General features: G+C 40.8%; 2 protein-coding genes across 2 annotated transcripts; both read right to left on the bottom strand.

Annotated features, from left to right (window-relative positions):
• Nucleotides 1-840: 840 nt before the first annotated feature.
• fam117ab (family with sequence similarity 117 member Ab) lies at nt 841-11,733 on the bottom strand. The gene is made up of 8 exons (XM_069664658.1): nt 11,087-11,733; nt 9,899-10,044; nt 9,126-9,221; nt 8,678-8,794; nt 5,429-5,557; nt 5,145-5,331; nt 2,814-2,985; nt 841-2,431 (listed from the first exon to the last, which is right to left on the bottom strand). Exons 1-8 carry the CDS (start codon nt 11,208-11,210, stop codon nt 2,131-2,133), a joined length of 1,272 nt encoding a protein of 423 aa, XP_069520759.1. The 5' UTR covers nt 11,211-11,733; the 3' UTR covers nt 841-2,130.
• Nucleotides 11,734-14,049: 2,316 nt separating this feature from the next.
• rundc3ab (RUN domain containing 3Ab) lies at nt 14,050-23,737 on the bottom strand. Its single transcript, XM_069664429.1, has 11 exons — nt 23,384-23,737; nt 19,467-19,582; nt 19,183-19,310; nt 18,704-18,789; nt 18,517-18,606; nt 18,337-18,417; nt 17,372-17,537; nt 16,134-16,291; nt 15,854-15,973; nt 15,388-15,488; nt 14,050-15,289 (listed from the first exon to the last, which is right to left on the bottom strand). The coding sequence occupies exons 1-11, from the start codon at nt 23,488-23,490 to the stop codon at nt 15,147-15,149; spliced, it is 1,296 nt and encodes a 431-aa protein (XP_069520530.1). The 5' UTR covers nt 23,491-23,737; the 3' UTR covers nt 14,050-15,146.
• Between the last annotated feature and the right edge of the window lie 1,273 nt (nt 23,738-25,010).

The raw sequence follows: 25,010 nt of genomic DNA, 5'->3' as shown, positions 1-25,010 counted from the left end.
AAGTGATTAACTGCCCGCTGCCTTTGTTTACATTCTCCAAAAAAATTAAAGTGAGTGATACATATGGCTGTTAAAGACAGCAGGATGAAGATGTGTTGTTAATAACCACCACTTAAGCATGTACATGACAAAATCAGCAAAGAGGTAAGAGGTGCAGCTTTTTCCACAGTGGGTGCCAAAATCAACACAAACGTAAAGTTCCTCACAGGAGCTTTAAGTATGTCGCTGTTCTGGAGCTTTCGACCATAGTTGTCCTGAAGTTGTAGGTGTAAAAATCTGTTATTACTGAGCATGTCGAAGACTTTCCAAAATAATTGTCCAGTAAAAAAAAAACTATCTACTGATGAAGCAAATGTGCTGTGATCGAAAGCTGTAGAAGAGCTACTTAATACATCTTGACTGTTCATCTGTTCTGAACCTTAGCCTAAATTTACCTCCAGGTCTAATGGAGCCTGGTTTCTGTCTTCTAGCAACTTCAAAACTAAATAGCTCTTGAAGGAAACCCATTTTAAATGACTCAAACAGGGTAATTGATTGGATTATTTTAACTGTTGACAAGACAACTTAGAAATAAGTAAAGTAAATAACATTGCAAAATGGAGAGAAGACAGATGTAATGACTAAAAATCTGACCCAGAAGAAGAGAAAATAAAGGCTAGAGGACATGACAGCACTTGGAGACATTGAAAAAATGTTGCTGTTTTTTCAAAGACATTTTAGGGTCTTAACGATACAAATTTCGAACTAAAGTTTTTGCGCCCTTCTGCAGGCATTAGAAAGTCAAACCAGAGCCTAAGCATGAATACAACAGTGAGACTAGTTTAATGAATCACAAACACATCATATTATCAATCATATATTTATGTGGACAGAACACAGAACCTGAGAAAACGGCACGTCCCCAGCATCCACACCGACTCTTAAAACATTGAAATTGAGGCTTATTTGGAAAAAAAAAAACAATGTTTCAGTTCATCAGTATTTTCACCAGGATACTAAAACTATGAGAAGTCAAAAAAATCAGACTAGATAACTTTCCATCCACGTGCACACACACAAACAAAACTCCTGTCAGCAACGATAAACCCAGGACCAACGTACGGAAGAATCCCTCTCCTGGAAGTGCATAAAAATCCACCCGATACAGTATCTCATGTAACACCTGCCTCGATTACACCGACAGAACAAAACTACAAGTAACAGGTTCTTTTTTTTTTTTAGCTTATGTTGCAGGTAATTGAAAAAAGATGTAGAAAATACACATTACTACTCTTAAAGTACAAAAAGTGAATATAAAAATAATTGCGACTCAAAAGTAGCTGTTCGATTTTGTGCAAACATGTCTACCAGAAAATAAAACTATTTGAACATCAAACTTGTCAGAAGAAACAATCTACACCACTAAAACTGGTTAGGTAGTAAACTAGGCTGTGAAACCTCAAAACTATACACATACCATCGAGCACACATCAAGGCAGAGCAGTGTTTGTATTTACATGCACAAATTAAACAGGATGACAACACAAATAGAACAGCTGTACAACGTTTAAAGCAGGAATGAATGAGCTGAAGCCTTTAGGTATTAAAGCTACCCAAGTCCAACATCTGGAAAATTCCCTTCAGTCTACAATTATCTAATTCATTGTGTCATGTTTTTGTTTTCAGGTAAATAAGAAGTACCCAACTGATTTGTCGTGCTTTGTACACCGGCAACAGGTGCGAGGTCAGGTTAGGTAAGAAGAATTAAAGGTGAGTTGCTGATAAATATCTTTGAATACTTTAAAAACAAACTTATTCCAGATGTGTTTTCTGACTCGACCCGGACGCCGAACAGTTTGGGCCGAGTAAGAAAAACAATATTGAGAAAGAAGTGTTTGTCATGGCTTCTTTGGGGAACAAATGTGCAGCGTTTTATAGAGTTAAGAGAGCAGAAAGTGAGAAGTCTGACGTAAGACTCTCACACCCTTTGGCCCAGAATACATCTTTGGATTGTAAAATGAAAGAACCAAAAAAGGCCTTAAATTTGAAGCCACTCTGCACTGAAATTCAAAGCACTTTTTTTTTTACCTGTACGGAAAAGGAATGATTCTTCCTTAAAATAAACCAAATTTCCACAGAAGAAATATGCGATCAGAAAGCCAGCCCCTCCCCCGAGCTTTCTCCCACCACAGCGGCCGTGTTGGTGGAGGAAGGAGGATCGGGAGGAGCGGCCTGGTTGCCGGAGGACGTCGCCTGGCAGGAGCTCGTTCCCTGGCTCGAGCAGCTGCCCGCGGGAGAGACGGCGAGGCTGCGGAACAGCAGGTCCATGGAGGGGAGCAGGGGCTTCAGGAGGCTGACGGGGCAGAAGGCCGAGCCCCCGTGGGGGGTGAAGTTTACCTTGTTGGGGTCCGGGCAGGAGGAGATGAGGGTCGGTTTGAGCTGGTGTGAAACGCTAAGAAACATAAGAGGAGAGAGGCTGTAAGAAACTAATGACACAACTTAAACCTGTCAGAAAAAGTGGTACGTCTTTAAGATTTAAAACTTGATTTGTTTACGTTGTTAGTTTTAAATGTCAACTAATGCAGATAAATTAAATGTCTGGAAATGTCTAAATAAAGTATAAATCAAGAATGAATACTTGGCTGTAAGAGGACACTAGGAAATCACCTCTAGGGGGCGTAAACAAACTATTATTATACATGATTATGATACATAGAAAGGTAAAAAAAAAAGGCACCATAAAATAAAAATAGATTAGGTAAGTAGTCTAGACAAACAACTTGCATTGTGGGTTATGTAGGGTAGAATAAAAGAGTAAGGTACTACAGACGAACCTGGTCTCTTCCCACACTCGGACCTTCTCGCAGCCCTCCGGAGGCTCTCTCTGGAAGCAGCAGCTCTTGTTCGGCCCCGGGGAGGACGACATCGGCAGAGGCAGGGGGAGGTCGGCCTCGTTCTGGGACGAGAACGGAGACAGGAGGCACATCTCTGCGCTGTCCGTCAAACCTGGAAAAATAAGGTATTATAGTCAAAGATTGTATGAACAAAATTATTTTAATAAGATTTGAGGCAATGTGCGAAGATTACTTTTTGAGATGATTAGTTGTTCTCAATTGTTCTTTATGAATGAAATAATTTCGCCTGTTTTTAAGCATTAAAATCAGGAGTTACATCAAGAGTATGGCGATTTGCTTCATTAGAAGTCTAAGTTTGATTTCAACACAAAAATACATCCACAGCTGAGATATGACTCCATCATCAAATTACATTTAATCCTTTTCAAAGTTCATGTACTTCAGATAATATTTAAAAAGTCGAAGCGCAATTTTTCAGATTCGTCTTTTTCATGTAGTTGTAACGTGTTACTGCAGTCTTAAACAGTGCTTAAAGTTTAGCAGTCCGTCAACATGAACTAAACTGTATCCGCTTGAATGCTCTGCTGTTTATAATAAAAAAAAGAAAATCCTGGTTAAAGACGTACACCCCGTTTTATTTCGATTTTTCCTTGATTAAAAAAAGATTAAAGTGTATTAGACGCATTTTTTTTTTCATCTAAAAAGTGGGCTGCGTCCTATATACCAGTGTGGCCTATATATACCAGTATACAATGCAGTGAGAGGTATTTTATGTTACTCAGACGATGGTGCTATAATCTAGCTAAAGCTTCGTCATGAACATGCGGCGTCATGATCACGAGTGCAGCCGCCACCCTCACAACAATCAACGTTACTGTAGGCTGAGCTTAACTACCGCACCAGTAGCTAGCAAGACTGCAAACTCGCCATGGAGAGAACAGATGGCTGTAATTTGTGTGTGTTTTGAATGTGTTTCAAATGAAAATAAATTGAAATAGTGTTGAAATAACTTATTAGTATTATTGATAAATAGCTATAGAAAACCTTTTTCGCTGTGGGGTACACCCTAAAACTGCGACCTATATTCTTGATTTTACGGTATTTGTTTTTGCCGAATTTGATTTTTGCTTAATCTCCATTTACAAATTCTACATAGATGGGTATTATCTGTAAGCAGGGACGTGGATTTCCGGGAAGGCAAGTGTTCTGTTTGAACTACGCTTGTAGTCGAAGTAATATTGACCAATCACGTATCAGCAGCTGCGGCGTATGCAGGAAAAACAGTCTGTGTGCGGCGTAATGACATCAGCGTGATCTGACGACGATTTAGCTTCTTATTCATCTCTATAAACAGTAAGTTCAATCTGTTCTAGATCTCAAATTTTACTTGAGATGAATTTCCTTGACGCTGTGTCACGAAGCTGGTCAGCGTTCAGATTTCCCGACTTCCTCGAATGCATCAGATCGATCAGACCTCCGTTCAACAAACGAGCATTTTAAACGAAATTTCGGCAAACTTAAGACCCGTTAATAACAAGTGAATCACACGAAAACGTTGTCTCTTTCTGTAACAATGCAGCGCGCGGAAAAGGAAGTCTTGACAGGAAGTCGATCATCGCTTACCGCGCGGCACGTTCACCGGTCTCCCTAGAGGCTGTATCGTCTCAGGCTGTAGCAGACGGGACCCGGGATTGATTTTTGCAAATTTTCAAAAAAGTTGGAAAAAATACTGAAGGAAAATGCACGACAGCAACTGATAAATCCTCTGATATGATACGATTAGGGAGGGGGAGGGTTCATTTTGGATTTTTGCGTGATAGGTCTCAGAAGAAAATAAACCACAAAAAAGTCTTATTCTGCCTTAACGGGTCGCACTAGAGTAAGAAGGTTGTTTAAAGGAGATCATAAATAAATAGATTAAGTTCTACAAACTGTGTTTTCAATGCGCCCATATATGGTCATGGCTTGACTAAGTAATCCAGTCTTGAACTGCTACACGACCACTGCAAAAAGGATCTTAGACATGTAATCCCGTTTAGCATCATGATGCAGCTGAAGTGTGTTTGCGTGCATCTCAGACAGTTGCCTGTGTGATTTCTCATGTGAGTGGTTTTGTGATTTCTGACCAGTGTGACTGTCACAAAGACTTTCCCTTTTGTTTTCTGCTAATTCTTCATGCAACTAATAATCAAGCTGTTTTTAGAGTTATGTGTTGACATGTGGGTTAACACAGGAACTACCAGGTGCATGATTGAAGGCACATGGCTTGCTACAGTTCACAGAGACTGTGAGACAATATATGATACTAACCCTGGTGCAGCTCCGTGAGCGCATCTTCAGAGATGGTCGGAGAAGTGGAGATGTAGATGGGAGGGGAGCTGGGTGAGGAGGAGGAGGAAGATGTGGACAGGGGTGTGGTGGTGGGGTCGCTCTGAGATCCGCTGCTGCAGCTCTGCGGGGGGACGGGAGCCCGGTGACCGTCTGGAACCTCGAGGAGCTGACGAGACAGAAACTATAATGTTAATCCTTCCTTTCCTCATAACGTTTGAGTCTTTTCACATGTGTGTGCTTTGTGGAGGGTCGGTGAGAGTTACCCTGGGCTGAGGATGAGGAGGCTGGCAGATGAACATGCCTTCCAGCTCCTGGTTGAGGCCCTCCACGCTGCATCGCAGTCGGGGGACGAGCGTAGACAGGGGAGAGAGGGGGATGGGAATTGGCTGAGTCTGAGGACACGAAAACAAGTTCAGGCTGCATCAGTTTTCTTTCTTTCAAAAAGGTCTTTTTGTTGATAGTCAGCAAAGAAAAACACTTAAACCCGCCCAAAAACAACAACACTCCATGTCACAAAACATCCGAACATAAAACAAACCAGATAACCACAACTGATGACAGAAGACATGTTCTGAATTATAAAAGGGTAGTAAAGTTAACATTACAAAGAGACTACACTTCTTCATAGGAACTGAAAAACAAGCGGTAGTATTGAGGTAGCAGAATAGGATGGGAGGGGAAGGATCCTTCCACTTAGATAAGATGGCCCGCTGAGCCAGCAAAGACATAAAAGCAAACACAACTTTTGCTTTCGGTGAGTCCAAATCTAAGCCCGTGTGTTTGGTCCGAATCAAAGACCAAATCGTTACAAAGTTGCAGTTTGCCTCGAGTTTGGTTTGTGTTCACATGGCAGCTTTTACCAGCGGACCAAAAGTTTTGATGTGCGGGGAAACTGAAAAGCATTTGTGAAATTGTTTGCTCAGCCCATATTTCTATTTCCTCATTGCTCCTCCACGTCTGTCCTCTACTCATCTCGCTGCGTGCCTCTGGAAATGTCAGCACCCGTAAAAACATACTACAACGCACGGTTCTATGGTTTGTTTCCTGCTTTAAGTCCGTTTACGTTCTCACCAGAATCAAACTGGACCGCACCAGAGCTTCATTCCAGCGTTCAGATCACCTAAACGAGCCTCACCGAGGGGACAAACGCTCCACGGTTCGGTCCAATCGGACTACATGAGGCTGGTGTGAACCCGCCCTAAAGATATGTTAAAGGGTTTGGTTCAAATGCAGGTGACGTATTTCTGAGATAGTTTGGAAGAATAATGTCCAGGATTTATGCTAATTTCATGCTTTATATTTCACTCTGTGATACCTGTGGAGTAGCTTAGCATAATTTACAGTTTAAAAAAATCTAACACTGGTGCTCTGTGCAGGCCCTCATACAGCCTTTGCCTGAAACGACTCAGTCAGCTCTGTGCCTTTAAGAAACCCCGCCCCTACAAGCCCACTTTCTTCTGATTGGCCAGCTCTCTGAAGCCTGCTGAGGCTGCACTTTGTGACGTCGCAAAGAGTTGAGAAGCAGTGCAACTTTGAAATCAGGTTGTAGAGGCTAGACATAATACCTTTAGATGTCAGGAAATAGGTCAACCGAGTTGGCTGGCGGTTTATGAGGGGAGCGTAGTATTAAACCCTGCATACAGAGGTACACATGTTACTGTAATTGAGTAGCTTTTTCATGTACTTGTAGTTATTTTACTTTTACTCAAGTATGTTTTAAATTAAGTAATTTACTACATTTGTACATCCATCCGTTACAGAGTAAATTATTTATTGATTACACAAACAAACTAACTGATCGAGGCAGCGGTAGACCATCAGCAACTCCTGTGTTCTTTCTGCGAGGTGAAATGACTGTTTTTGTCAATGGAGTCTGGTGGCAATGAAGAGAGCTTTCTAACTGCTGTTTCTGGTTAAACAAAGGAGCTTACTCTTTGACAAAAGGTGCATCTCTCGTCCTTTTGACACCAAAACATGTAAACACAGGGCCCAGGTTGGAATAGAACAAAGTGTCATTTTAATTATAACTGGGAGCTGAGGGCTGCAGGTCACACAATGAGCTTTCATAACCTGCTTTATGAAGCCATTCATGGCATTAGTTGGAACACCTATTACTTTAACTACATAGACCTTTACAATGTTCCAACTGTGCAATCATTTCCCCTCTGCCTTTGTAGTTCATTGCATACGATGCATGTGTGAGGTAACCATGGCAACATTAGTTTATTAAATAAAAAAGTAACTTTTACTTTAAAAAGGGGTCATACATGTATTTTAGCTATGCAATCAATTTTCTATTGTTCTAATGTGTTTTTGAATCATGTTGGTAGAGTTTGTTTTATTATTATTTCTCGGCGCGTCTCCTTCCTCCTGAAACCAACAAGCCGTTTCGGCATTCAAAAGTTAGACCTTAGCCACGATTGGCTGACAGTATTTGGAGTGACTGCTTAGCCCCTCCCTCCACGTGGGGGTGCGGCCGCACTGCACTGTGACTCCAAAGTTGTAGAAAACATGGCTGCTCTAGGATCAGTTATTCGGCCTTATGTGTACGAGCCAGAATCACCAGGAGGTATCAGAATGGTAGGCTGAAATCTTGACAACGACAAGCGAGTGCAAGAAGGCCGCCAGAGGAGAATGACGGTGAATGACGATTGGTCGATTTCAGCGAAAGCAAGGTTGTACGTAGAAACCTGCAGCTGTTCTGAACGGCCCATTTCAGAGGCCCCCTTTTTAAAGTTTACGCTTTTTTTACTGTGAACATTAAAAAACTGTATGAGAATATCCATTCAAAAAGATATGGCCCCTTCAAGTTACTTTTTACTTTTACCTGAGTAGAACATTTCAGTGTTCTTTACATCTCTGCAGCCTGTGTATAAAGCGCCAGCTGTAAACATCCAAAGAAATGAGTGCTGAAGACGCCACAGGTTTCACTCAGTTGAGAAAAACAAGATTCTGAGCTCCTTCGTCAGTTTTTTGATTTCCTCTTATTGTGAAGAAGTGGAGTTACCGTAAGTTTGGCATTGTGCCATTTGCATCTTCAAATTCAAATCTTCTATTTTGAAGCACTTACGATATATATGCAAAATACATTCTTCAAGTATGAAAGCAACAGGAGCTGTAGATCAAGTTATTAATGAGTGCAGGTCCTCATTAACATATCGTATTAACACCTGCAGGTCTAAATCAGCTTGTGTTGGTTTGTTGTGTCACCACACTCTGATCTTTGAAGCGCCTCAGCCCGTCAGAGTGTCGCACACAACGAGAAGGCGCAGACCAGCTGTGCTCAAAAGCAGAACTACGTATTTTGCACCGAAAAGCAGAAGCCGACATGATGTAGTGGTCTTCCTGTTGCTTCAGTGCTTTAGTTCACTCACTTCCTGCACAGTTTAGTTCACTCTGAGGACTGAGAACGCCCTGTTGTCTGCTGTCACCACTGCCTTTAAAGTCCCCACACACATGCGTGTATAAAGTAAGCAGTGGTGTGTTTGTGTGAGAGGATGATGCTAGGGTACCTGAGTGGTTCCTAGGCTACTGCTCCCCTGAGGATATCCACGCTGGCGGTCTTTGTCATGCCCCCCTGAGACTGCAGGTTTGCTTCTCTGCTGCAGCTGTTGTTTGAGTTTAGCGATCTGCAACGAACAGAATAATATTGTCAGTCAATCAGCTCACGCACACAAACACACAGATGTACACAAACACGCAACAACCCTTCAGAGGCGTGTGGAGGGCTTTTGTCAGCTCTGATAATCTGATTCTGTGACAGTTTAGATACAAGATATGATGAGGAGGGAGCTTTGGCCAGGAAAGGGAAGTTTCTTTGCAGATGAGGTCATTTGGTCTCCTGTTGCTCAATGCGGTCACACTTATTGAGTCAGACCTTCATCAGAAGCGTTCTGATAGAAATACAAATACAAAAAGTTTAGCAAACACACATGTTGAGCAACACAGGCTGAGATTCACCTCTCGCAGATGCTCAGCGCTGCCCCATGACGCCGATCGTTTGTGGCTGCTGCTGCCTCTCCTGCTCTGGGATTTATCCGACCATGAGTCCGGGGTCTGGGGAGAAGGAAAGCAACCGTAAGAGCCAGTGCTCTTTAAATAAGATCACATTTGACTCTTAGATAAGCATATTCATTCAAGTTTTACCCTGAAGTTGCCTAAATCAAAGTCTGGAAACGTTTAAGCCACGCATTACATCAGGACTTCACACATAATTTATTAAAAGTTCCACACTAAAACGCAACGGTTTCGTGCTCAAAGGCTGATGTGCACACACATTACACCCTCCACACCCACAGATTCTCTCTTCACACTTGTAGAAGAGCGAAAGAGCAGGAGAAACTGAAAAACAAAGAGAGAGAGGGGGGAGGATGTGGGCAACCGAAGAGCAGTGGCGAGTGTCTGCACACAGAGCAGAGAGGATGGGTGCAGCCAAAACGGCCTCATCAGCTGACTTCAGGGACTGTTCTCATGGCTGTGGTTCTCACTGTGCAAGCAGAGGACACTCCCTCTGTCTTCTAGAAACGTATCTATCTGCAAAAAACTGCTAACTAATCTCCTAACACGAACCAACCACATCTGCCCCTCGAAACACAACAGCAAAGACACATTTCAAATATAACACTCTTAATATGGAAACATCTGTGGGAAATTAATGCATTCCTTTCATTTCAGCCCAACTTGTTCTGCATTATTGTGTTCGCACTTCGTAACAGTGTTGATCTGCAGCTGACCTGGGTGGATTTGTCCTTGCGACACAGACTGCTCTGGCCCTCGGGTTCTTTCGGCCAGTGTCCCTGCAGGTACGGCCCAATGATGGCGTCCAGAGACACCGTCCGCCTCATGCCGGGGCTCAGCTGCTGCGGTTTGGACTTCCCAGCTGTCAGACGTAGACGACTTTTTATTTGACTTTCAGCTAAACATTCAATTATCCTGCTGTTTTTTTTTTTAGAGTTTGCATCAGTTGGTGGAAGAAATGTTGACTTAGGAGTATGTTTAAGCTTTGTGCTCCTATTTTACATCATTATTATAAACTACATATCAGAAACAACCAATGATACTGCTTTTGTAAATAATGACTCATACACCAGATGTACTAGCTTTAAGCTACACTATGTCATTAACAGCACGTAGAGCTGAAATAATTCATGGATTATTATGATTACAACATTGACTGAAAATTCACTGGCAAAATTGTTATTAACTTAATAGTATTGATCATTTCTTTATTAAAAAAATACCAACTATTTGATGGCAACAGTCTTTTAAATATGAACATTTCCTGTTTAGTTTCTCTGTTGCTATTGTGAACTTTTTATCTTTGATCTTATTTCTTGCAATTTAAGAATAATATCTCAGGATTTGGATACGTATTACTTTCATTGTTCACTAGATTATAATATTTCATTGATCAAACAGTTCATTAATTGATTAACACAATTAATAGAGAACATAAAAGCTTTTTTTGACAGCCATAAACATTTATATAGTGGAGATGCTAGGGTGTATAATTCACATTAACTTATATCTATATAATATTGTAATATTATTTATATTTTGTGTAGTACAGTTTCATTATTCAAATCCAATGAGAGGCGAAGACACACACAGCTTCATATACAGGAAACAGAACATTTAAGCCCTTTAACAATGAATGGATATTTCATTGTTTTAAGTTGAAAAGCTAATTTTGCTAAGTTTCCTGAACGTTCTTGATTTATGGGGCCATCTAAAATATGAAACGTTTTAATTTAGGAGTTAATAACTAAGCAAGTACTTTCTTAACAAACGTAATGATGGTGAAAGTTGGTCTGAAAGCTTGTTAGGCTATAAGTAGTGAGCATATTTTCTATCACAGCATCATATTTAAGTGTACACACATAGGTAAATGTTTCATACAGTGGGACAGGTGTTACTCATACCTGATTTTCCATCTCTGCGTTGTGGTCTTGGCTTGCTAGACAGCTGGTAGGGAACAGTGGCTTTTAAGGGCTGTGGACCCAAAGCAGCTCCCCGGATCTGAGCAACTCCACTCCGGCCTGACATCTTTCCAGACCCTGGACTCTACAGAAGCAGTGGGTGTCCTGCCTGGTGGAGGTCTGGGGGCGCTGTGTGGCTGAGTTACCAGCTGTAACCCTTCCTCCACTGGTGGTGATGATGATGATGACTACTCAAAACCGTTACAAAATTCAGTCTTGAGTCATTTAGACAGCCATTTCCAAGTAAATACAAGTACCAACAACTTTTAACTCGACAGATGAGTCGTGAATTTCAGCCGCAGATCAATTCGTCAGCGGTGATCATACTTTTTGTCTGGTTTTGGTCCAGTTAGCAGCCTAGCAGGCAAAGTTTCTTTGTGAGGATGTGCAGATATTTCACCCCGTTGTCGAACAAGGAAGCAGCTCCAGCTTCAAAAAGTCACTTTAACGCCAACTCTTGCGTCTTCTGAGGAAAGCTGGAGGTGTGATTCATTATATTTTCTCGGGCTGGAGCGTGTTTGGAGCTCCCAGAAAGTTTCGAGGTGGTCAGAGTTATTTTCCACCTCCGCGTTCTTGTTTTAACGCAAACTCCAAACACTTAAACCACGACGCACGCTGGTGTGGATTTAATTATGTAGTAGGCGGGCCAAAGTCGAGATGTCACTTTTGATTGGTTGGTGGCGGCCTCGACTTGTACGTTATTGGACAATCTACCATCAATCCGTCAAACGTTGAACAATGAGGTTTGTTGTCACCGCCCACAATTCATATCTCATATTAACTGATTTTCGCCATTAAACTCGTGTCGAAATACTACATTTAAGCTTCTGAAAGTATAAGAATGGAGTCATAAACCAATAAAAATACATGGACTACTTTTTAAACGTTTAAATAAAGTTAAAATACAGCATTTAAGCTTTTTAAGCCTGAAAATTGAGATAGCCTTTAACTGTTATACTGAAAAATACATGCAGTTCTACTTCTTTTTAAAACTGCATTAATGCTTTAAGTTACTGTAGTGAACCATTTTACATGTACTGGCATATTCTGTCCTTGCTGCCCATGTTTGAATGAGAATTTGGAAATGCACGGTATAAAATTAGGATGTATTTCTCCTACCTTTCCTGGTCAACACAATGGTTTGTAATCATACAAGTACAATAGCGGACTTTCCTCCTCAAACGTCTATAATCCTTCTTAGTGAGCGCCCAGTCCACATTCATTTTTGATATTTTTTTATTGGTGATGCAATATAAGAGCAGATTGATCTGAAAGGTCTGCATTGCATTACCTCATTGTACCAATAATGTGATTTGACAAATATTAATGTAGATTAAATGTTCACTGTGATGGATCACACAAAGCAAGCTCCAAGAGGCCTTTAAATAATAATACCCCATAGTGTCGCTATAAAATTAAAGTGAACCATTGGATAAATAACATTGTGGTTGCAGAATAGTTAGCTGCAAAATATATGGCATACACTTTAACATGTAAAACCACTAGTATGGTCTTCTTTATCCAATCATTAGTTTATTTTAGGCTTATTATTTCTTCTACATTTCTGAGGGCTATTGATACGGCCCAGCTGGGTGTGTGTGCGCAATTTGGGTGGATTGGAAAGTGTGCATTGTGGGAGATAAATGTCCTTTCTCAGAGTAAAAGGGAGTGCCAATGGTGGGACAAGACAAGGGGGTAGAGATAACATGGCATGCAAATTTAAGGGCAGATCCTAGACTAGTGATAAGGCTGCCAGTGTCATCTCACCCAAACCAAACTGAACCTAAATGTACACTTTCTTACACGAGACCCCAACTCACTCTTAGATAACGTACACGTGTCAGTGTCTCGGGTCCCCAACAATGGGAGTGAATGTGCTTTATCACACAAGGGTGATCTGCTGAACCATGTATCCAGCAGCCTGCTCATCTATCGGGTGCAACTCCACCCAACAATTGATGTCACTTTGACAAACAGCCAAAGACAAAGCCAGATAACTAAACCCAACTTTTCTCGACCCCTCGGTAGCCATTAATTTTACATCCAAGCAGTTAATTGGACTGTATGTCAATCTGGAATGTATCTCCTCCATAATGCCTTTCTAACGTTTACCAAAGGACCTCCAGCTTCTGTTTGTTTAGCTCTTTGTATTTGTCTGTGTTAATGAATGAATGATCCTAACCTATGACCTTAAGTGGCTATTGAAAACCTATTTGTAGAGAGACGATGTCAGGCTTCACAAAGTTAAGCTACAAAGAGAAGACATGAAAACAAAAAGTGACCTACAGGCCAAGGAAAAAGAGCATGTGTTGGGTTTATGGGCCTACACTGTAGGCCCTACAGTAGCTACAGAGTTAGCTTTGGCTGAGAATAAAAAATGGCAACCAACATGATTGTAGAAAAGGGATTCTTTTGAATGTAAACTTGAAAGCAATTCCTTATCAATATGAACATTAAGTGAGCGTTAGCCGAGCTAGCCGCTCTGTGAGGCTGTAGTTAAGCCTGGCAGTGTTTATGACTTAATGCTAATGTCATCATGCTAACATGCTCACACAGACAGTGCCAACATGCACACACACAGCAATAATCTTTACTGTGCTTGCCATAATAGTTAAGCATTTGCATGCAAAATGTTGCTAGATATAATGGAGATGTTCTAAATTTAATTGGTATTTTGAACCAAAACAATTCTGTAGTTCTGTACCCATCTGTCTTGTAGATTTTTTGTTTAATGACTGGATAAGTGAAAACCTGCTATTAAGTCAGTAGCCTTATTCTACGTTCTTTGGGGAACTTGAATGACAAAATTTAATGGCGATGTTGATGTTTCAGTCTTGACCAAATTGGGGGATGTACTGTATGATACAAAAAAAATAAAGAAATACACATTCATTACATACAAGCACTAATGTTCAAAAGAAAAGGCAATTTTATTGCAATTGTAAATAACACAATGTATCCCAACTCTCAAAACTGCATGAGGTTGCAATTTACATGATGATAAATTATATAATTAAGTAAATTATGAAATCAATTAAAACATAAAAAGAACAGAACGTAAGAAAATGAAAATAAAGGCAAAAAAAAAGATAACACACATACCCACGTTTACACATTCACTATTTCTCTCTGCTCAAACTACTCTCTATCAAGCAAGGTCTGTAGAAAAGGACAATGAAAACATTCATTCTGCATAGTCAAAATGCACTCTGCATTTGTATGCATTAGATCTTTGCCTGTTTTTTTATGTTCACATTGTGTAGGCTCTGCAAACCTTGGTAGCCTGACAGGTCTTTTTATGTAACATCCTAAACTCTGTATCTAGTCTACTTTATGATTGAATGAGGCCCAAACTTCATTCATCTTATATCTTGACGCTGCATCTGTTAAATAATCTTCATCATAAAACTGTCTTGCCTCTTTAATCGAGCCTCTCTTTTTATGTCTCTTGTAATAGTGTAATATAATAATATGGCAAACATTGTTTTGTTCCCAAAAGGTTATAACAGCTCATCAATCCTGCACTGCCAGGATTATGCAAGAGGCAGAACAAGATACACTGACAGACTGATAACACACAGACGAATGGACAAATACATACAGAACAATCCTACGATGAGTTTGGATGAATGTGACCAGTACAGATACATGACTGTAATCGCACAAAAACAAGCAATGTGACGTATGAGAGGTCAAACTTGAACCAGTTGTTTGCATTTCAGGAGGCTTAATATGAAGACAATGAAAGACAGTGAAACCGAAGGAGGCCGACGGGCAGTACAGCAGCTATTCCTGCATCTTAGTTAAACAGTCCCAGACATGGAGATTCCTCTTTCACAAACGCTGAAAAGGTGGAAGTTGATAGAGTGCAGGGCTCGAGCGTAAAGGGACTTGGGTTAGGGCCACGAAAGAGGGCATTTGTTCCCCCTCCTAAAAGTAGTCTCTTCTGTTTTCATGTTGAATTGTCTCTGTGAAGTGGTTGGCAGTGTTTCTTTGGCGCCCCCTAGCTGGGAGAGAGGGCAGGACTGTTTTCTGTGCTGATGTTGACCAGGCACTCACTGGACTTGAGGCTGGCCAGAGACTTGCAGCTCGGGAGGGAGGCCAAGGACCCGCAGAGGCCCATCATGGAGGGGGTGTAGTCCTTTTCTGGAGGGGCGGGGTAGATAAGCAAAGGGAGCGTCAATACAAGTATGTGGTGCGTTTACTCTCTTGTTATATTTCAAGAACGTGTGTAAAAAAGTCACCTGTGCACCAGGCTCCTCCGTTTTGTTTCCCCTCCCCCCTTTGAGAGTCTGAATCCAGGCTGATCTCCACTGACAGCAGCTCTGTGCTGGGGAAGCTCCTCCTGTGGGTCAACAGGAAATAAGAGTTAACAATACAGAGTGCCTTCAGGCAGGCCAGGTTTTGATTGTAACGGGCATTTTTTAACTGTTTTCAACATTTTGTATACAAAATAATTAAATAATAAATGGAAAAACTGTCTACAGATTAATCAGTAAAAAAACATCAGTTGCATTTGGTTGCTTTGTTTAAATTCCTACTCATAAATTATAAAAGTGCTGGGATTACCAGTATTGCATGTCATGTCATTGTCAATGTAATTAAATTTTTCTCATCTATGACACTTGCTTGTTGATGTTTTTGTGTTTCTCTTTTCAGGTATTGCCATATAGAGAATAACTGGTGCAGCATGTAAACGCTCGGTCAAACCTGCGGAACAGCTTGATGTCGTCCTGGCTGTTGTATGGCTGCAGCGTCGGCCACTGGTTGACCAAAGGGATTGAGAGGTTTTTGGCCAGGTGGTTGGAGTCACATGGAATCAAGCTTGTCCTGTCGAACATGAGGATACAATACTTTCATACATTTTGAACAAAATTTTAACTTTCAACTAAAACAATAAAAAAGACTGTCAGCGCCTTTAGGGGTTGAAAATGTGATACCGAGTCATGTGTGTGAAACCTGGACTCCACATTCTGCCTACGTCACTCACAGTTGCTCCTGAAGCTCGAGCACGATGGCCTCCAGGTCCTTCTTCTCCTGTTGGCTGTGGTTCTGTAGCTCCTCCAGTCGGACCTTCAGCTTCTTGTTTTCTGTTTCTGTGTTCTTCAGCTGGGACTCACGCAGACGCACAAGCTCCTCCAGGTAACCCTGAAAACAATGAGTGAAAGGATATATCAACCCTACTGAGTATTCATATTAGACATGAGCCATATGGGGTACAAAAACACTTAAAGTTTAAATGGCATATTATTTTATTAATGAAAGAGTCGGTCAAAGCTGGTGTTCTCTGCTGACAGAAGCAATATTATTTGAAATTGGCACCATAGCTGTGGAGACAGTTGTAAAAACAGCTCGTGGTTTCGCCCATTCTACATTCCTACAACACCCAGCATGCATTGCGCACCTCCCTCCGAAAAGGAACGGCCCAGCGAGAGACGCTGGAGTCAGATACTGCCGTCGAGGACATTGATCGCTGCAGGCAATGGCTCAGAGCGGTACAGAATCCGAAATACGATGAGAATATACCAGTGGATCGTTTACAAAATCTTCAGGTCTGCAGTCTACATTTCAAACCTGACGATTTTGAATGAGACGTGACATCGGAGGCGGCGTCCTAGATTGAGGAAGTGTGGTTTAGCAAGCCTCCTGGCCTCCGCCAGATGACATGTTTCAGAGTGAAATTGCATTTTTTTCCTACCATAACACCATTAGCTTCCCATAATAGCATTATAGGACTGAGGTTAAAAATCTGCAAAACTGGCCCTTTAAGCTGAAAATGCTTTACACAGCAATACTTAAACCAGCTGATATTTAAAGCAATAGATTTACAATAATACAATAATTTATTTTCTAGCTAATAAAACAGTGATATCTCCCTCATTAACCACAAGCTATTAGCTTAGCATACAGCAACATTTGAAACACAGGGAAACTGCTAGCTTGAGTCTTTCTAAATATGAGAAACCTCCAGGGAAGAAGCAGTCTGTTTAAAAAAACTACATCCTGTTTATATTGTTAATTTTGCTTAATTTAGCCAGGCAAGCTGTTTCCTCTGTTTCAGTCTTCATTCTAAGCTAAGCTAACCAGCTGTTGGCTGTAGTTTGATATTTTCCACTACAAGATTTGTTAGTGGAATCAAACTTCAGATATGACTCTTGCCACAAAGCAAAAAACAAAACAAATTATGTCTTAACACAATCCTTAAAATAAAACAAAAATGCTGCACACCTTTTGAGCGTTGACGATCTTAAACCTCTGCTCCATCTTGCGACACTTTGTGCTCCAGCTCTCCTCATCAGTGACCAGCGGGATGTAGGGATGCTCGGGGACGCTGTCATCACTCGTGCTGCTGTCAACACTCTGTCTGTCGTCATCGTCACTCAGATAATCATAGCTGTAAACACAAGCCAGAACACAAATTGTCTGCTATGAAAGAGACATACAAGCAAGATCACAAAAGAAATGTAGCATGTCTCTGGTGTGGCACAACACTTAGCTATGATGTTAAAGTGATAGACTGAAAAGAGCTGCACCGACACAACACAGCTTTACTTTACATCTGAACAATACTAAAGCAATGAAATGATAACTATTTTTTGTGGATGGCCTTCCCAGTACACTAAAAGAAACCTAAGCTTAGCACATAAAAACAAGCTTAGCTAGCATTAGCAGTATCTTGGCTAGCAATCGCCCATCAATCCCTGGGTCAGTCAGAAAGACACTGTTTTTTGTTGTGAAACTGCTTTTGTATTCTACCTGGTTGAATTATCTTTACTTTAAAAACAATGAGAGGAAAACATGGTTGCTAACAGTTTTGTAGCTAACCTCTCCGTTAGCATGTTGTTGTTTTCTATCGCCACATGATCATATACCAGTTGTTCTCTGCTGTTTCAAACAGTAGTTATGAGTGACAGCCTTAACATGTATTATTGTTACGTAGGTGTCTATCTGGGAAGTAACGAGCAGATCTTTTAAAGATACTTATAAATGATGGTATCAGCTTGATGCACTGACTAGCTTACTTGCCGATATACCCGATTCAACGTTTTAGGCTGTATCGAAGGCATTTTTGATACTGGTAACTGTAACAGAACAACACTAATGTATGTTACAGTTTATTTAAAGTGCTTGAGATGTGAGGAGGCAAATTTTGCAGTGACAAAACTTCCTTTACACCGTGTCAATGCACATACCTTTGTGTAAATTTCAAGTACGGTGTGTAGTCGATCACGGCAGAACATTTCCCATCAAAGGCCTCCCCTTTCAGACAGAAACTAAGGAAGAAAAAACATAAAAATAAGACAAAAACTTACATACACACATCTAAACTGGTCTGTTTGATTCATAAAATGTGAAAGGTCAAGGCTCCTCACCTAAAGTCTATGGCTCCAAGTCCTATGAGCATCCCTGTTAGCACTGTGGCTTCCTCTCTTAACACAATGGCTCCTTCTGCATAGAACCTCCTTAAAAATAAGGACAATAGACACAGCCAGGTAAGAACATAGTTCTAGTATGGTTGGATTGATGCTACTGTATAGTCAGGAGTGTGGGGCCTCTCACCTGGTCGTTCTGCTGTCCCTCAGAGCAGTGGCGAGGTATTCGGACAGCCTCTTCTCCATCAGGGCTACTCGCATCCAGGCTCGGCCCTGGAGGAGTCACCAAAGGTTTAGAAATGAATACAAAATAGTCTCATTAAAGAGGAAAATATGCAAAATCAGAATAGCAGAAAAGTCAGTGGAGCTTTCAATGGCATGACTAAAGTCTTTAACGCAACTCTTTATTTTTTCTCCTTCATTAGCTGATAAATTGGCTCTTTTTCTTTTATGATAATTATGAAAACGAACGTGCAGATTCATAACTGGCTTTTATATTAACAAGGAGAAGTGTTTGAAATCTGTGCAATCAATATGAAAGACTAATGTTCAAATGTCAAGAAACCAACAAGCACAAAGTAGAGAAAAATAAAGGAAAAAAGTCTGCTCCACCTTGATGAAATATTTGTGTGTTTTCCATTATTATAAACTGTTTATGGGCCTTGCCTTTGCTCTTGATGTGCTGATATTCTCCATGCTCTCGATGCTGCTGATGCAGCTGTTGGGGACTTTCGCACAGGCCAGGCGGATGTAGTCCCAGAAACTTCTCTGGCCATCAAACCAGCTCCCTGAGCCTGGAAAGAGAGAGTAACATGAATATCGGAGGCTTTTTCCTCATCAATATCTTCACTTAAGGGTCATGCATAATGTATATTTAAACAGTGAACAGAGGCATACTTGTAATGTCTGAAAATCCACTCAATAACGACAATTCCTGGTAGGCTCATTACCTTTGAAACGATGGCTGAGGATGTGTTCAAGGATGGCGGCGAAATTGATGAACTCTTCAGATGAATCATCTATGGGCTCGGCTGTGTATTTCTCTAATAGCGTCTTCACTGAAAACCTGTGTGTGAAAGAGAAAGAGAAGTTTAAGACAGAGTCTGGATGCCAGTAATGAAGTCATCATGGGAATAGATTAGTCAGGAGATTATTGGATTACTGCTTTCTTTGTAACAGTTTACTGTCGGTGGAACACGTCATATGTTACATTAAAATGGGACTTTTTGAAATCTCTACTTGTTAAAAAAACAAGATATCATGCACTAAATGCTCATCCCATATATTCCATGAACACATTTCTCTAGCTTACTCTTATTTCCACCCTCCCACCTGATGTCACCCTATTACTGAGAGGAAGACATTTATGGAGAGCTTTCAGGAAGCTCCAACAACTCAATTTACTTCCCACTTGACAGCTCAAATTTATGTCTCTAGTCTGATGTAATACATTTAGCTCTGAAAAGAGGCCTGCTTGTGATGTCCACGATGGGCTGTAGCCTGTAAAACCTAAATTCTGAGTATGTAAATACATTTTGAAAATAATTTCAGCCAAATACCCGGGGAAAACTGTTAAGCATAGCTGCAGTCAGGAAATAGGTATTAAAAATTAGGAAGGTAAAAGAAGCACTATGGGTTAAAAATCCATGTAATTTCCAGCACGAAATTAGGTGGTAAAAGTTTACAAAATGTTTTGAGTAAAACTAATAACGTAAACTTAGCTAGTAAAGAAAACAACCATGCTAGCTTGTTTGTGATGCTGTGCTTAGGCACATAAGTGCTTTGAGCTAAGGGCTAAGCATGCTCATGCTAGCATGCTAAGAATGACAGTGCTAAAAGTTGAGAGATTATCTATGTTCCCAGAGTTCAATGCTATCCTCCCCAGCAAAATATCTTCTCAATATTACATAATAAGGAGACCATTCAAAATGTTCTTAGCGATGTTTTTTTCTCTTTGTCAAACTTTAAATGTATGTTTCTCTGAGTCAACATGTTGAAATTCACCACCTACAGCTTGTAGCATTCGGATGTTATACTCCTTGAAATTTACTCCCTAAAACTAGGTTTTATTAGAAATTAAATTGCAAAGAAAGCTCTTACCAATCACTTCAAGTGTGAACTTGGGACCCTGGGAACCCCAAGAAGCTAATGTTAGCAGGTAATGTTCGTGCTTGCTATCTTAGTTTAGTGTGTTAGCATGCTAACAGGTCTTAATTAGCTCTAAACATGAAGGCATTTTGCGTTTGGTTGGGTACACAAACCAGTTATGACAAATGGGGGTTAAGTTAAGAGCATGTGTACATTAGCCAATAAAATTGCTTCTCCAGCTGATTTTATGGCAGTCCACTTAAAACCATGTCAAACCCATGGCACTAAGCCAAAAGTCATCAATGATTCATCCTCTGGGTACCATGAATGCATAGCAAATTTGTTTCGTAACCTATATAGATTCTAGTGTGACAATGTAAGATTAAACTAGTGTAACTTTCTTACATAATACAAACACTCACAGATCATGCTAACCCCCCCGAAGCTGTGTTAAGTTTATTTCAGGCTGCATTAACCTTCTCCTGAAATGACCACCCCTAAATATTTTCCTGGAGACTAAATAATTCAGCGGGTCTATTTGCTGCAACAACACCTGCCATGCTGTTTGTATAGTGACACAGCGATATGCTGTGGCGTGAAAGGGGACATATGGGCCAAAGACGCCTTAGTAAACAAGGCCTCTGCAGTAGATGGGGAGGAATAATTTCTGATGGATGTCGGCCATGTTTTTGCTGACTCTGGATTCACAGAATTTGTGTTTTAGGGGCCAAATCTAAACTGATTTTAGAAAACAAATATATCAGAGCATTTTACAGTATGCACGGTCAGTTTGTGTGGAGCGAGTGCATCCAAAAGACAATGCGTATCCTTACACAGGCCAATCAAGCAAGTGACTTCACCCTCCATTGTTCCAAATAAACAATGTCTCATTGAGCTGCTCTGACTGTGGCAAGATACTGGACAATAATTGGCTGACTATCCTCAAAACGAGCACAGACCCCGTGTTTTCACTGTATTAGGGACAGCGGGACATGACATGACCCAGATAGGCTTGTCATCGGCTCAGCAGAGGTGCAGCCTAGTTCACCTGCAGAGATTTGTTATTATAGGCAATCTGTAAGACAAGTAATATAACTGCGGATGGATGTCTGTGGACTGTAGTCACATGGCCTGGGTTCAAAACAGACCCATCAAACAAATATTTGATGTCTTTAGACTCTGATTCCAACTTGACTTTGGCTTTAACATCAATAACTTGAGTCTTGGCAGAACAAGCCGCATATTCAAACACAGAGTAGTCACGAAGCAGGCGTTAACATGGAGTGCTGTGTTTTGAATGAGTGATAATATCATCATGGCAAGATCTAATTAAATACTGACGGTTAATCTGCACAGAGAGGGAGAGAGGGGCAGAGGGAAAAGACAGGGATTGTTTAGTTGCTTTCATTGATGATTGTCACATGCAAAGATGCATTTTAATCTGAGTTAAATGCTGTGTGTATTTTGGTGCAAAGATCAGTAGCACAAAAGCATAGCTCTACTTCATTTCATGACTTTTACGATGAAAGGTTATTTAGACCCAGGCAAGTTTTCTACCCAAGCAAGGGGCAGCAGAAACGAGCTGTAAACACAACATAGACCTTTTGAGTGTATATGGAACACTTTTTAGCACAGAGCTGCACCCAGTAAATACGAATTACTAGCATAAAATAGAGAGTAGTGTCTCTGACCATGAGACTGGTGTCATTTGCTATTCTTTTTGCTCAGGTTTTGGTCACCACCAACCCCTAAGGGAAATATCTGGCCATTGTGATGCTAAATGTTACACTTTATGTTTAGTTGCTAATTGCTAGCTGAGTTTGTCTGCTATTTGGTGCTAAACAGGTTTATACAGTCGGGTTTTAGAGCTCTTAAGCTGAAAATAGTGAACTGTTAAAGTGAACAAAAACAGTTAAGTCTCCTTTCACATGTCACATTGTCAGTTGTTCTAAAATATTGATTGTATCAGCTTTAAATTAGCTTCTAATAACTGTAACTGTGGGTGTTTACATTGTAAAACAGAGGTCAAAGTCAACTATGGATTAATGGAAATTGAATCTTTCATTGCATCAGGGGCTTCAAGAAAAATGGAAAATAAGTTAATGTCTTCTGAATCCCTTCATAAACAGTAACTAGCATTTGTGAAGCCTACACATGTACAACATACATGTAGCCTAGACATGCATGCATGTATCCTATAATATGTGTGTATGTGTTTAAGCTCAGTCAAAGGGTATTTAAGTGCAAGCCTCCATCCAAACCCCCCACCTCGTCCAAACAGGACCTGGTGTACAGGCCTCATACTACCTCCCTGCCCCGAGTCCCTGGGGTGCCAGCTAGTCCTTGCCCCTTGGAAGGTTGTCGTCATAGCAACCACGCCATCAGCGGGGTGAAAATAAATCGTCCTGACAAAGATGACAAAGCTAAACTCACACAGAGAAGCCATTCTGTCTGAGGATCATCTGATTTTGTGTGTTGGAAAATTAGTAATGAAAGGTCGTTAATGCTCAGACAGGCTTCGTGTCCGTGCAGGCCCACAGAGTTCATAATAAGGACTTATTACGAGGATGACGTAAGCGTGGATGTCAAAATATGACTGACTGTAGGATATTTGTGGAAGCCTGATAATAAAGCTGCCAGGACCAGTTTGTTGTCATAAAACAGACCCAATATAACAACAAGATAACTTAAAATGAATGCAGCATCTATGCCTTAAAAATATCCACTTATATTAGAGCTCATGCACTTAAATACATATACATACAGCATTTAAACCTACCTGCAGACGGTGATGAGGTTTTTTCGCTCCACCGCCACGTTCCGAGTCGACGCTTTTTTCGAGACATCTCCCATGGCCATCGCTGCCTGCACACAGCCGGGCTCCATCCAGGAGGAGGCAGCCCTGATATCAAAGGACCCCTCCCTGCAGGCCACCGGCCCTCCTCATTCACTTCTTCTGGATGCCCGAGAGAGGATGCTGCCTCCCTGCATCAAAGCTCGCTGACAGCCCGCAGCAGAGCTTCGTCTCAGGGCGGAGGAGGCATCAGGCACACCGGAACATGCGGAGTGATGGGGTGTTTGTATTATTACTGTTATACACACACAGAGGAGGAATGGATCAAATCTGCTCTCTCTCTCTCTCGCTCTCCTTCTTTCTCTCCCCGCCTACTTTTGGACTTCATCATGACGTCACTGGACCGGCTCTCATTACGCAGACTGAACATGACGAATCACCTCAGCGGCCTGAGTGACATGAGCGGTGTCCTGTTTTACAACGGGGTTTTATCGTTTTTAATGAGCCTAAAAGGACTCCAATATTGTGGGAATTAACTATTAGATAATATATCATAATATGTTACTTATAGCTTTGATAAACATCCAATACATTGACCAAGACATTACGTTTAATAACCAACTGCTAAAAATTAGCACTACCTTGCTGAATTGACCCACTATAAAAAAAACCTGAAACTTTATTGACAACCACTAACGACAAAAAAACTGCACCCAAAGCTCCAATTTTTATAAACAACTAAATTGTTCCTAATTATTGCGGGAAAATGAATAAAATTATGCAAAAAAATATTTAAATTTAGAAAAAAGTGTTTTTTTCACAGGATATATCTTCAATAAAGAACTGAAACCACATGATACATTACATAAATTACTCTAAGGCAGTGTGTCACAACGAAAAAATGTATATACACAAATTATGGTTGCTTACTATTTCTAAGGATAAGCTTTATTTATTTTTCTATATTGTTAATATTTATCTAAATATAAGACGATAGGTGCTATCGTAATAATAATCGTAAATAATGATGATATACTGCCCTGTATTGGAAAGAAAATTGCTAATATTTCAATAAACCTCACTGTTTTAAAATTGATCATAATGTTTTTTTTATGCCGCACTTACATCATGAAGGTCATGTGTCTCTGTCCAGTTTGGTTAAATGTGACAGAAATGTCATTACATTTCCTATTCAACATCAGCTGCTGAATGAAGGCTTTACAATAAGAGTGATATCATCACCCCAGTCATCATGCTGGTTCATTTCCTCCTTGTGTAATTTCCGATCAGCCTCCTCTTCACCCTCCTCCCTCTCTTCTTTTTCCATGTATCAGGAGCCTGAATCAGCTGTAAAGTGTCATCAGATGGCGACACTTTGGTCTCCAACCTTTCCTCTCTCTAATGAGGCGACAGCTGGTTGCCACCATACGTTGCTGGGTGGGGGTTGAGGTTTTTTGTCCAGCTTCGGAGCAATCACTCATGCATATCCGTGTCCACTGCTCCTTATGTTTGGATGCTTCATATTTCCGTTTGGACGACATCAGGGCTGTGAAATATTCCGTTATTTAAACTGAGATTTACGAATAAACAGATGTAATCAGCAGAGAAAACA

Source organism: Semicossyphus pulcher, unplaced genomic scaffold (assembly GCF_022749685.1).
Source record: "Semicossyphus pulcher isolate SPU_LCO1_2020_fin unplaced genomic scaffold, fSemPul1.0.p SCAF_16, whole genome shotgun sequence".
Taxonomy (NCBI): Eukaryota; Metazoa; Chordata; class Actinopteri; order Labriformes; family Labridae; genus Semicossyphus; species Semicossyphus pulcher.
Note: the sequence above shows the minus strand (reverse complement) of the source record. Positions and strands in the feature narration are given on the sequence as shown.

What these genes read in the sequence shown, in the direction of transcription:
- rundc3ab (XM_069664429.1), bottom strand. Translation starts at nt 23,490, where the DNA reads ATGGAGCCCGGCTGTGTGCAGGCAGCGATGGCCATGGGAGATGTCTCG. An exon ending in TCAGCACATCAAGAGCAAAG is followed by an intron (nt 18,790 to 19,182) that starts GCAAGGCCCATA and finishes TGACTCCTCCAG; the next exon opens with GGCCGAGCCTGGATGCGAGT. An exon ending in AGATCGTCAACGCTCAAAAG is followed by an intron (nt 16,292 to 17,371) that starts GTGTGCAGCATT and finishes CATTGTTTTCAG; the next exon opens with GGTTACCTGGAGGAGCTTGT.
- fam117ab (XM_069664658.1), bottom strand. Translation starts at nt 11,210, where the DNA reads ATGTCAGGCCGGAGTGGAGTTGCTCAGATCCGGGGAGCTGCTTTGGGT. An exon ending in GTAGCCTAGGAACCACTCAG is followed by an intron (nt 5,558 to 8,677) that starts GTACCCTAGCAT and finishes TCGTGTCCTCAG; the next exon opens with ACTCAGCCAATTCCCATCCC. An exon ending in CTCCTCATCCTCAGCCCAGG is followed by an intron (nt 5,332 to 5,428) that starts GTAACTCTCACC and finishes CTGTCTCGTCAG; the next exon opens with CTCCTCGAGGTTCCAGACGG.